Source organism: Vicia villosa, linkage group LG2 (genome assembly GCF_029867415.1).
Source record: "Vicia villosa cultivar HV-30 ecotype Madison, WI linkage group LG2, Vvil1.0, whole genome shotgun sequence".
NCBI classification, from domain to species: Eukaryota; Viridiplantae; Streptophyta; class Magnoliopsida; order Fabales; family Fabaceae; genus Vicia; species Vicia villosa.
In genome coordinates this window covers 155,151,609-155,165,478 of record NC_081181.1, presented here as the reverse complement: position 1 = coordinate 155,165,478, position 13,870 = coordinate 155,151,609, and the positions used below count along the sequence as shown (strand labels likewise).

Below are 13,870 nucleotides of genomic sequence, written 5' to 3'. Positions count from 1 at the left end.
GGGCCTTCCCGCCCCGCGCTCACTTTTTTTTAAAGTGAGACAAAGTTTTAGATCCGCACTTTTAAATATGTTTGTCCAGTTTTATTTTTTCGCGGACTTTTGTGGAACGAACCTAAACGGAACCAATATAGCCGTTTGCCACCCCTAATTACAATTATACTCCATCTATTCTATATTATTAAAAAATTATTTTTTTAAATTTATTAAATAATTAATGATTCAGTTAATCTAATTAATCTAAAAGGTTTTTAGGTGAATTTCTCTTTACGGTTAAAACATTTTTTTACCTTAAGTATTTATGAACTTACTTAAACACGTCCTAACCAATTTCATTTAATCATCTCCATGAATAGATTATCAAGATAGCATCACAATTTATTATGGACCCCATAACATGTATTGGACCCAGGACTCGCATTACAATACCAACATTCTGTCCAAAAAATACACGAACCACATACTTATTGTAGAAATCATTACGGAATCTGAAATTTCACGGTCCCTATTAGCTCAAGGTCACAAACACAAGCTAACTCATGTGTCCCTTGTAAACTCTAATCACCTTTGTTTCCGAAAGCAACTCATTACAATAAGCTCAAAATAATAAGCCAGTTAAATTAAATCGCTTTAAAAACACAAACATAATATTCCTTTCTCAGATTTTATTGAATAAACAGATGAAACTAAGCAACAACACAAACTTCGATTTATTATCAATCTCAACCCTAATTACTGAACAAACACAACCCTAGCACCACCACCACCACCAATAACTGCACTATCATTCTCATCATCACGTTCAGCCTTGGGAACAGTAACAACAAGCACATCGTCGACCACCACGGCGGTGGTGAGCTCCGGAACAACAGACTCAGGTAAACGAAACCTCCAGATATCAGGATGAAGATCATCCAACGAGAACTGAAGTGACTGACTCGCCCTTACAACAATTCTGGTAACACCTGGATGGATATGAAGCGCGTGCGTCTCCACGTGTCCGAGTGACGACTCCGTTTCCGCCATGAACCGGAAACAGTTGGGTGACTCTTCGACCGCCACGTCAGCGTCAGAGCGTAACGGAAGTTGAAGGATCCTGCTGAAGACGTGAGGGAGACGCCGTAGTTTGTGGTTGCTGTTGGAGAAAGCAGAGAGAAGCGTCTCTGCTTGAGAGAGAGGATTCATCATCATGTCGTATTGGATGCTTATGTTCCATTTTCTACTGCAATTCATTCTTCTTCAAACACAATTTTGTTCTCTATTTTATATTCTCTTATTCTCTGTGTGTTATGTTATGTAACTTGATTGAAAGAAAATGGATATTTGTATGGTCTAAAAACAAAGTAAAATGAGCAATAATTTTTTTAAATTTTTTATTTGGTAATATTATTATAGAAAGAAAAAAAATAACTTTTTTGGGTCAAAAAGTATACTTTTTTTTTAATATATTAAAGGTTTACATTTATGAACACATGCTACATATGTTTCTGTGTATGCACGGATTAGAGATAGAATTTTAATGAAAATAATTATATCCCGTTATATTATTGACCAAGGTTTAGATTTTTTTTTTTTTTTACGTATAATTATATAAAAGATAAAAATCAGGAAAGGACTTGTATGAGTTCCATTAAAATATCATTTTTCTTTCTCTTTTCATCTTTTCCTTTACTTAATTTATATAGGTGTAGGGAGTGTTCGCGGTACGGTTTGAGTTGTTTTGAGATAAAAAATCATCCGAATCGCAAGAGAAAAAAGTGTGCGGTTCGATTTGGTTTTTAGAAATCAAACCGAATCAAACCAAATCAAACCAAACCAATGCGGTTTGAATTGGTTCAGTTTTTTCTACAAAAATTTATTGAGCCATATACATATATTGATGACAACATAACTTTGTATTTAGTCATTTATGCGTTATTAAATAACAACAAAATTCATCATATTTGGATAACAACTTTTCATTTAATATACAAAAATAATATTAAATAAAAATGGTATAAAAAATATAAAATAGTAGCATAAAATAATATCAAAAACATTATAATGAAATAGAAAAAAAGAGGAGATGAAATATTAGAGGAGATGAAATATTAGAGAAGATGAAAAAGAAAAAGCAAAAGAGATGCGATTAGATAAGAAGAGGAATATCAAAAACGAAATTGGAAGAGAGAACAGTAGAAAAAAATAATAAGATAAAAAAAAGAACTTAAGAGATGAAAGATTAGAAAAGAATATGTGATCTGTATTTCGAAAAGAAAATGAGAAGAATGTGCAATACTGCTATGAGAGATTTGAGAAGACTTAAACTGAAATCTTAAATGTAAGGAAGAAAAAATCATCCGTAATCGTAAAGCTAAAGCATAATAGATTTGAGTTTGGGTAGGATATAAGTTAATTGAAGTTTGTGGGGTTGTAACATAATGCGGTTTGGTTCGGTTTGTAAAATACAAACTACAAACCGAATCGAACCGCACGGTTTGTTAAAAAATAATCCAAAGACATCCGAACCAAATACGATTTTTGACAGTTTCGGTTTGATTTAGTTTGGTTTTGCGATTTTTTATTGGCCCGGTTTAGTTTTGAACAGTTGTATATCATCACTTTTAGACCAAATCAAAGTGATAATGTAAATGGTTTCATTTGAAAGTTGTTTATTTGAATATTAAAATACTTATTTTCTCTTTTCTTACCATAAATAAATATTAATTTTAAAATTTATGAAATAATTGATGTATTTAAATTGTATATAAACTAAATACATGAATTATTAATTAAATTTAAAAAATAAAGTTTGTTTATAAAAAAAAATAGAGAGAAAGAATATTTTTTATGATATTGTGGGCTCTTTTGTTTGTTCAAGTTTTTCTTTTAATAATATTAAAGTATTATATAAATTTTTTAACAATTTTTAATAAATATTTTTTAAGAAAATAAATAAATATCATTTTTAATATTATAATTTTGCTATGACTTTTTTAAATATAAATAAATCACTTAAATTTATTAAATAATAGATGTACTTAGACTATATATATACACTAATACGTGAATTATTCGATAACTTAAAATATGATTTTGTTCTATTTGAATATTAAAATAGTCATTTTTCCTCTATTTTTCTTTATAATGGTTTTTTAAAATTTATTAAATGATAGATGTACTTAGACTGTATATTTACTAGATACAATATGATTTTGCTTATAAATGAATAGAGATGGGAAATATATTCTTTATATAAAATTTTGGGTTCGTTTTTTAAATTTTTTAGATATTTTATTTATTTACTATGACTTTTTTAAATATAAAAATCACTTAAATTTAAATTTATTTTGAATAATTTTATAAAAATTAATTTTGAGAATTTATATTTTTTGAAGAATAATGTGATTTTTTTTGCAAAAAGGTGGTCAAATATATTAAGCAGAAACATTTACAAGTGTCTAAGAGGTGTTTTTGAAGAATAATGTTTGTATGGTTGTCCTCCGGTTCTTCAAATATGGTTGGATTCTTCCTAATTTTAATGCCAACACCATCATCCTTTTGCCTAATTAAGTCTAAGAAAGTAGACCCAATGGATAAATTCATACCTATAGCCTTCACTAACTTCAAATTCAAAATCATTTCTAAGATTTTAGCATATATATTAGCTCAAATCATGTCAAACTTGGTCTTAAGGAGCAAAGAGGTTTCATTTGTGGTAGTGAAATAAGAGATTGCATCCTTTTAGACTATAAAATGTTTGGTAGTTATCTTGTCCTCAAGGTTGACATAACCAAAGCTTTTGACCTTTTAAATTGGAACTTCTTTCTCCTTGTTCTCAAGAACTTTGGTTTTTGTACAAATTTGTGTCTTTGCATTAGATTTATTCTTTCCTCAACTTCTCTCTCAATTGCCATTAATGGAGTTCACCATAGTTACTTTAACTGCTCTAAGGGAGTTATACTAGGTGATCTCTTGTCACCTCTTCTCTAATGCTTGATTGAAGAGATGTTCTTAGTAGGAGCATTACCAGACTTGCCAATGATGAACACTTTTCTTTCTTCTCATGTGCTCTTATAAATAACTTCCTCGTCTTTTGCACTCGTAAGTTATTAAATATTCATTCCCTAACCAATCTTTTCCCCATTTACTTTTAAGTCTCTGGTCAGGTTTTCAATTCAACCTAATTCTTTATTTTTTTCAGGCTTAATATCTAATAGGAGGGTTGAGCACATAATTGACCTGATAGATTTCACCAGGGGTTTGGGAATTACCATCTTCCAGGGCATGGTAAAAGCCTCTTATTTGCAGCTTTTAGCTCACATAATTACATCCAAGTTGTCTTCTTGGAAATGCTCACTCATTTTAATGGCAAACAGATAAACATTAATCAAATCCATCATTCAAAGTATGTTGATTCATACAATAACTATATATTCTTGGCATGTGGCTCTGTTGAGAAACACGGAGAAAGTAGCTAGGAATTTTATTGGTTTTTTCTTTACCCACCTCCCTATGGGGGTCACCCCCAGCGAAAACCCCAGTTTACCCCTGCTTCGGAAATGAACTTCCGAAGTTTTTTTTTTTTTAAATTTTCTCAGACTTCGGAAGTTCATCTCCGAAAACACCAAATGGGGGGTGTTTTCGGAGATGCACTTCCGAAAACACCTTTTTTCAGTTTTAGGGGGGTTTCGGAAATGAACTTCCGAATTATGCAGAAACTGTGTTTTTTTTTTTATGTTTTTGGAAACAGCCTCGTATTTTTAATTAAAGGAAGACGGCAAATAAAATAAGCGATATATAAACAGAAAATACTAATATACTAATATGATAAGAATAGTAATATATACAAACCGATCCGATCCAAATCCAAATAATAATAGTGTACGAAAGATACAATCCGAAAACAAAAAAAATAAACCCGACCACTACTGGGTATGCCTAACCCTCTCTCCTTGGGACCTCCTCTGCCGCCTGTATGCCGCCGCACGGCCCGCATCAGTGACAATCATCTCCATCACGGCGACTGCCTCTGGACCGCCCTGATGAACGACACCTCGATCCAACGCGTCCCACCCAAGCATCTCTATCCGCTGGCAGATCGGCAGGAGATCAATGGCGTGGTCATCCTCGGCCTGCTGGTTCTCCAGGATCTCCTCGTGTGCTGGCGTAGAAGCGCCGGGAGTGTCGGGTGTCAGCAGAGGATGTGACACCCGGTAGAACCATGTGACGTACCCCTCCACATTATGCCAGTCCTGGGTGACCCGAATGCGACGATACTCCTTCGGTACCACATGATGCTCCCAATCCTCAAATATGGCAGTGAGCTGCACTCTGGTCACTGTGTCGGGAGCAGCCTCAAAAGGTGACTTGGGTATCATCTGCACAAATCCAAACTGCCGCATGCACCGCTCAGGGAGATACCGGACCATGATGCTGGTCCCGCATGCCAACCAGCCAGAATATAAAGATATGTCGTCAAAGGGGACAACCTGAGTGTAGTCGCTGAATGGCCTCCAGGTGATGTCATCGTGCATCGTGCGGTCCAGGTACCCACGGTATGGTCCCACCGCATTGTTCCCCCTTTGGAGAACGTATCTGGCGGCCCTGGGCATGGCGTCAACGTACTGAGGATCAATGTGAAAGCCGTGGATCCGGGAGAAGTAGGAGATGATCCAGCTCTGAAACACAAAAACGATAATGTAACGTACCGTAAGTAAATACGAAACATAAATAAATACGAAACATAAGTAAATATGAAACACAAATACAAAACATAAATAAATACAAAACAATTAAAATGAAACGTACCGTGAGTAGTGTGTAGGATCCGGTCAACTGCCTCGTCCTCCAGTTGGAGGCCTCATTCAGCTTCTGGTATAGGTATGCCAAAGTAGCTGCCCCCCAGTTCCACTGGTGAACGGTGGTCAAGTCCATGAAGTAGCGGAGGTAGATCACGTCGACGTACCTCGCACTCTTGTCCACAAAGATCGCAGCGCCTACCACATGCATGTACCAACACCGGAGAACGCAGCCACGGTGATAATGTGTAAATAGCTTGTCACCCGCATCCTCGGCCTCGGCCGCCGCCACCAGGTGGTGCTCGAAATAGCGGCTCAGTATGGTGAACCGGATATGAGACCTAGATGTCGTGATGCACTCATAGTCAGCAACTTCGGGCTCCATACCCAAATATAGCGCCATCCACTCTGTGGCTTCGATCCTCTGGATTCGGGAGTGGGCCAACAGCGCCCCCCTGATCGGCAGGTGGAGAAGACAATACACATCATGCAAGGTGATCGTCATCTCCCCAACCGGTAAGTGGAAAGAAGACGTCTCCTTGTGCCACCGCTCCACAAAGGCCCCCTGCATGCCGTGGCTGATGGTGGAATACCCCGTCATGTAGAGCCCACTAAGCCCTGAAGCTCTCACCGCGTCGTTAAACCACTCGGCAGTTGGTTTAAACAGACTGAAAATCTTCCGGGCATGGTTCACCATTTTCAACGGCTCTCTCTCCTATTACAAAAAAAACAAATAAAAAAGTATGTTAAATAGACCGATTAAATAGACCAGTTAATAAAATATTGAATAAACGTCTAAATTATAAACGGTTAAATAATGTAGTCAGGCAAATTATAAAAAATACCTCTCCCTCCCAGATACGCCGAGCGACGTGATCGCGGTAGGTAAGCAGCACTGAAGTGTCACTGGGCCCTCCCGGGAATCCCTCCTCCTTCTCATCCTCCTCCCCGAGTGGAGGGTCAACATCCGGTACCTCCTCCGCCTCGTGGTATGGCACTGCCACCTCCTCCTCCTCCTCCTCTTGCTGGCGGGAAGAAGATACCCGAGCCAGACGACTCCTCGATCCAGATGTAGAGGTACCCTCGTCCATCTCCACGGGAACTCGCACACGTCGTCCCCGGCCATGCCCCCGTCCCTGTGTCGACGCCAGCTGCGCCGCCGCCCGCTCGCGTCTAGCCGACGCAGTCTGGGTCTCTCTACCCTGTCTGATGCGTGCTAGGTTGTCTGACATGTTCCTGAAAACAATTGAAATCGATTAATATGCGAGACAACATAAAGAACTAAAAAAAATTGCACTTCTGATACAATTCGGAAGTTCATTTCCGAAACTGGGAATGGAGGTGTTTTTGGAAATGAACTTCCGAAACACCCCTACGCAGAAGTTTTCTGCAACTTCCATGGCAGACCCAAAATCAAACTTCAAACCTATGTTTACACATTCTAAACATCCTAAATATCAGTACAAACCTAACCTAATACATTTTTTGCTATTTGTAAACACCCTAATATAAATTTTAATCATAGATCTTAGAATCAAAATGCTTACCGATTGAATAGATTGGAGGGCTTTTGAATGTAGTAGAGCAACTAGATGTGGAATATAATGTAGCCTTGGAAGTGGTTTGCAGAAAAATCTCTTTGGGGTTGAGTTTGAAGTTGATTTAGGGTAAATGAATTGGGGGAGGGGGCTGTTTTGCTTAATCTGCAAAACGCGCAGTATTTCGGAAATGAACTTCCGAAATGCTGTTTTCGGAAATGAACTTCCGAAATAAGACAATTTTTTCAAAAAAAAAAAGCGCTTTCGGAGATGCATCTCTGAAAACACCTTTTTCTTGCATTTCAGAAATGCATTTCCGAAGTCAGGGGTAGTTTGGGTTTTTCACCAGAGGTGACCTAGAAGGTTGGGAGGTCTATAAAGAAATTTTCATTTTATTTGGTGTGGAGAAGCTTGTCATGATGACTTGGAAGAAAAACTATAGGCCTCAATCTCATGGAGGCCTTGGTCTTGTTGGGCTTTCCCTCCTATTTGGAGAGGCCCAATTAGATGTGGGTTAGTGACCATGTGTGTAAGCCTTTGTTATCATCGTAAAACACAACTCTAATTTATATTGTTGAAAAACAATTCTCCCCCTCTATTAGAAAAATAAACTTTCACAAGAAAACCATCTTGAACCCTGACTTGAACTATCCAAGTTCTCCTTGTTAGAAGAACATGCAGCAGAAGCAACAGTCATAACTCAGAGCATAGCAGCCAAGGCTCTTCATAGACCTCAACATTCAGGATGTTAAAACATTTGGTAGAACATCATGTACTCAACAGCATAAGCAAAACAACAACACCATCACTAGTGCCAGCACCATCACTAGTTCCATCAATAGTAGCCGCAACACCATCAGTAGTGCTATAAGTAGCAGCAGCACCATCACTAGTGCTCCCCCTAAATGGTTGCACTTAGCAAGCAACCAAAACTAGACTTTTTTACTACCACTACTCCTATTACATAAAAAAACTACTACTACTACTATTATATAAAAAAAACTACTACTCCTATCATAAAACAAAGAAAACAAAACAAAAACAACCCAATTCTTCCACATGAGTCCTTGTAGTTGACCCAATCTTCATTAGCTTTTGAGTCAGAGTCTTGAATATGATCTTTCTTAAATGACTTCATCTTTGACACGGATTTCTTTCCTATTACTGATGCTCTAGTAGCAGTTCCAAAATTAAACACAATCTTATTTCGATCAGCAATCTCATCCTTCTTGGCTTTTAGCAGGATATCCTTTTTATTCTTAGCATTTTTGTTTGATGTGCTCATGTTTGAACGTAGCCTGAGAGAAGGAACAATCAGTAAGAATTTAAACGCAAGAAGAGTTACCTTGGTTGTAATGATTCCTTAAAATTTGTGACATCATCTTTGAAATGGTGCACCACTTATCATGGGAGTTGGATATTCTTTTGTTCTCATTTTTCCTTTCCTAAGCGTTGACTGCTGAAAACAAATGTTCCAACATTTGAGTTGACATTCTGTATGTCAATGGAAGATATTTCTCCGAATTTGTACGCTTAACTAGATGAGGAAGAAAGGAATGTTGTTGACAAGTCTTCCAAACAAGTATATCTCTATTTCTTTAGCAGTACGAAATTCTCGGATTACCTTTATAGTTGCAGTAAGGCCCTAGAGTAGGAGATGATCAGTAAAATGCTCTCAGCTAAGAATACTGACATTCTTGAATGTTTGGATTTAAAACATTTTACCACAGTACAATTTCAGAACAATTTGATGGACATTGTATTTCTTTAGAATCCAAAATAATTGAGAGTCAGACTTGAAACAAAAGGACACAATTGCTGATCAAAAGGACACATATAGTTTCTTAAAAAGAAACAAATTATCAGACTTGACCTATAATTCAACTCCTAAATTCACCATAAAATATTTCATCTTATAAACAGAGGTGATACAAATTCCAAATAATGAATTCTCTTAACTGAATTAGCTGAGGTATGGAGAAAACATTGATGACTTGGAAGCTACTTGATTCAGTGCCTGCAAGTTCTTTCAGAATCTCTTTTGGAGTGCCGATATGCTTAGATGATGTTCCAACATCTGTTTGGACATCATGCTTTTTCTCCTTCATTGAACCATTGACTTGGATTTTGGAGAAATCATAACTCCTGTTATCAGCAGATTACATCCTTCTGGTATCTTGAAGGAGATGATGAAGATCTTTGATTTTTCTTTGATATGAATTAATCAGGAGATTCTTTATAAAAAAATCATCAACAAATTTAAGGACAAACCTTCCACCTTGTATTAATCTTCATTAGATTCCTGGTAGGAAGTTCTAGAACTTTGTCAACATTCTGATGTTGCCACTTCAGTATGACAACTAGGCTTCATCTTGCTTTTGATCAGTAAGCATGTAGGCGAGCTACTGGATTCTAGTGAAACCACACAAGGACTAATTGTTCTTAGGCTCAGTTCCCCTATCAGTCTTCATTCATCTTATTAGTGACCAAACAATATACCTTGTCTTCATAACTTTGTCATACAACTGGCTTATGATTACCATACTAGTCATTAGTTCTTTCAGCAAGAGAACCTCAACAAGACTAGCTAATCTTATAAAGATCATCATGACTCTTTCACTTAGTCATGTGTTTGGAACAGTCAGTGTCAAAGAAGATATACTAGTCTTCTTTAAAAGAAAACAAAGGAAAACACCTTTAATGTCTTTTGTCCCTTGTTTGGTCAACCTTTGGAATAGACAAATATCTTGAGAATAAGGAGGCCTGATATGCTTATCCTTTCCCATATAAGTGGCATTTTTCAGTTCAAGCCCCTGTCAATAGCTCGAGAATACTTATGCCATAAATGATGTTGAGACATGTTATAAGACATCATTGACTCAGTTCTGCCTTGAAAAAAAACAAATTTATGGCACTTAAATATTTTCTCTACTTACCAAAGCCTTGAAAATAAAACCATATCCCTTTTAGGTTTCCAGTCATCTTTTAAGCTTCCAGTATTTCTCCATATATTGGAACCAATTGTTCACTATTCTCACAAACTTGATCATGATTTCAAGTTTGAAGTTCAAAGAGGTTACCCCATCCTGCAGGATAAAGATAGTATACAAATAATCTTTCTTCACTGTCTGTAGTTGAGAAATAGTTACCTTTTGTTTTTCTCATTGCATATATCTTAACTGGATGCAGCTAAATCATCATGGGTTAAATCTTCATTACAGGAATTTACAAAAGAACCTCACTTTCTTGTTTACACAGGTACAAAATCAAGATCATAGTCCTGAATAGATTTGGAGATAGAAATCCCATTTAGTTGATTCTTAAGGAAGGAAAAGCGTTCTGCCAAAGAAGTCCAAAGCCTTCACATATTTGTTGATCCAACTTTACTTGAACATCAATGATCTAACTGATGTTAAAGCAGATGTTCTTGACATCTGGCCTTCATTTTTATTTACCCAGAACCTAATAACAATGCAAAATAAAATTTGAAATAACCCTTGATAGAGATTTAGAAACAACCTCATATAGAGTTTGAGATAAAAGACATGTTATTTTCTCCCAAAAACTAGGACATGCCTTTATGAGTGGACTTGAGAATATCCCAGGTATTGTTGGTCACATCACTTGCGATGATCATTATGAACAGTGCACATCAGATCCATTGATCACGCCTTCAAAGATATAATCTTGACAAATTTCAAGATTCTACTGTCAATAAATTCCAGAATACTATCATTCTAGCTTTTCAAGAGACATACAGTACCAGAAAATCATCTCAATGGAGCTCACCCAATAAACAGATAGGGTGCCTGCTCTGATACCAATTGAAATTTCTCTGGTACAGTGGCAGATATAACATGTTAATACTGATGTTTCAACATCAGAACATGACATCAAGACAGATGATATGACATCTGATCCTGATACATGATAATAGCATTCATCTGAAACTTTTGCACGCAGATTAATTACAGAGTGACAACCAGCATAACTTACAAGTTGAGATTGATGTCTCAACACAAACAACAATGTCAGGACAGGTGTTTTAACATCATCTACTGACATATCACATATTTACCAACCAAAAACATATGCAGAAAACAAATGCAGAATGGTAAATAACATAGACGAATTGTTAACCCAGATCAGTGCAAAAAACACCTAATCTGGGGGCTACTTAGCCAGGAAGGAAGTCCACTATCAGCAGTATTAGATCAAAGTTAAACTACCTCAATTACAACTTCTTGCCTAATCACTACACAGCGCTACTTCTGCTTAGAAGTTGATGTCTAGACATGAGAAATCGTCATCCCACTTCCAATCACCGCAATGATAAAACAGTCACACACCTTGTGACTAAGAGAACTAAATTAGAAAGATCATATTTTCCAATAAACAAGTAACAAACTAGTGACAAGGGAAGACTACACTTCCAGTAAAATAAATTTAGTCTTGCTTCACAGCTTTAACTAAGAACATAACTTAATTTTGCTTAAAAGCTTTGATCAATAGCAAACACTCAACTCTATACTTAAAAGCTTAAAGAGTAAGAACGATACTCAACTCATTACCTAAAGGCTTTTGAGTGAGAACAAACAGCTTGACAAGCAGTCAAGTGACATACAGTCTGCCACACAGTATCAAAAGATACGGGGGAGACTTGAAGCACAAAAGACTCTCAAAACTGCAGACCTAACACTTCCCCTAATTTTACAATTGTGTAAGTTCTATTTTTCATTAGGTTAGACTTCTCTTTAAATAGTCCTTAGCAGTCTATGGGCTTTGAAACTTTTGTCCAAATATTACTTGTTGCCCACGCTGAGAATTGCAACGTCTGCAGAGAAATTTCTCTCCAATCTTGGAACAAAATTTCAAGTTTCCTAAATTGTTAAATCAGTCAATTTTAGAAACTTTAATGCTGACATGATTTGATTCTAAAGTTCCAGATTTAAATCTTCTTGACTCGTAATTATTATTGAGGTATATCTTTAATGAAATATCACAAAATCAAATCAAATATATCAAGATTTAAAACAGCTGGTACTGATGTTTTAGTTCAGAATGTCATGACATTTGTTAAAACATTTGTCTTCAATGTAAGCTCAGATTCTAGTGTATCAGTAAAATCAAGATGTTACGACATCTTGCTCAGCATCTGTCAAAAACTATGTTTTAGCAAAATTGTTGCCAACACTAAAATCATGGAACTAACCGTTAGAGTAATAATGCAAGTGTGAGTAATTGGGGAAATAGTTTCACATTGGATATGAATGTGGTGAGTTAAGCATTTATAAGTGGGAGAACTCACTCACCTCTCACCTTAAGGTTTTGGGTGAATAAGTGGTGTGTCTCTCACAAATGTGTTTAATTCTACACTATGTATCAATGCTCCCTAGTGAAAAATTCTCCCCAACAATATCAACAAAACACAAACAAAACAAAAAAAAGAAGCCAAAATCAGTTACAACAGACAAATACACAAACAACTATAACCAGTTAACACAACTCAAAAATTATTGCTTTTTTGCTTTCGAAAATACTTTTCTACAAACTGTAACCAGCTACACCCCGTATTAACTGGTTATATCAGTTATCCACAAGAATTACTCACTTTAAATAACTAATATTTATCCAAGTGTGGCATCTTCTAATGTATGTTTTGTTCACACCCTTTCATCACATAATAAAATAATTAAGTATATCTAGCATATAATTATTTTGTCACACATGTCAATATCTCGTATAAATATTTAAATCAAATTTGACATAATTTTTAAGAAATTTACATAGAATAATATATATTTTGAACATATACTTATAATTAAAGACAAACATTATCTTATAATTCAGTTTTTTAGAATTGAATTAAATTAATCTTCAATTCTATAATAGGATCAGAGCTCCTATTATATAATTACCTGCATTTTTTGTGGGAAACCATGTTGTGAGCCATACCGTTCTTTTGTCACTTAACAAAACTAAATAATTCAAAAACATCTCTGAAAGATTGGTCCAGTGTCATGAATTTGAGAGAGCTTTATTAAATAAAACACTATTAGTTTACTTTGGAGCACAAAATTATGCCAAAAAACTTGTAAACCTTTTTATTTTTTTCTTTTCAAAACTTGTCTTTCTTTGATCGAAGAAAAATTCAGCATCTAAGTACATTGCCTTATGAGTCTAATATAACAATGATAAAGACAGAGAAGGAAGGTGATATGATTCTTCCCAAAAACAAAACAAATTGCATCACAAACAATATTGTCTATGGAAAGGACGTTACAAAAGTTACATGTTTTTAAAGACAATTACAAAAGGTACATTCTAGTGTACTAATGGCATGTAATGCAAGTTGTTGGTTTCTCAGTAACACAGTGGGAAAAACGTAACAAAGGAGTACAGAATTAGTACATAGGCATACTGCAATTATGATTTGGTTCATTGCATTTTGCTTTCACAATGTTCATTTTAAAATATATGTCATTTCTATTACTTGTTCATTTTTCAATTACTTGTTCATTTATATGCAGTATGAAAAGCACTCAAACAAAATCA

At 35.7% G+C, this 13,870-nt stretch overlaps 1 protein-coding gene across 1 annotated transcript; it reads right to left on the bottom strand.

Annotated features, from left to right (window-relative positions):
- Positions 1-590: 590 nt before the first annotated feature.
- LOC131647146 (uncharacterized) lies at positions 591-1,316 on the bottom strand. Its single transcript, XM_058917058.1, has one exon. It carries the CDS (start codon positions 1,228-1,230, stop codon positions 730-732), a length of 501 nt encoding a protein of 166 aa, XP_058773041.1. The 5' UTR covers positions 1,231-1,316; the 3' UTR covers positions 591-729.
- Positions 1,317-13,870: the final 12,554 nt, after the last annotated feature.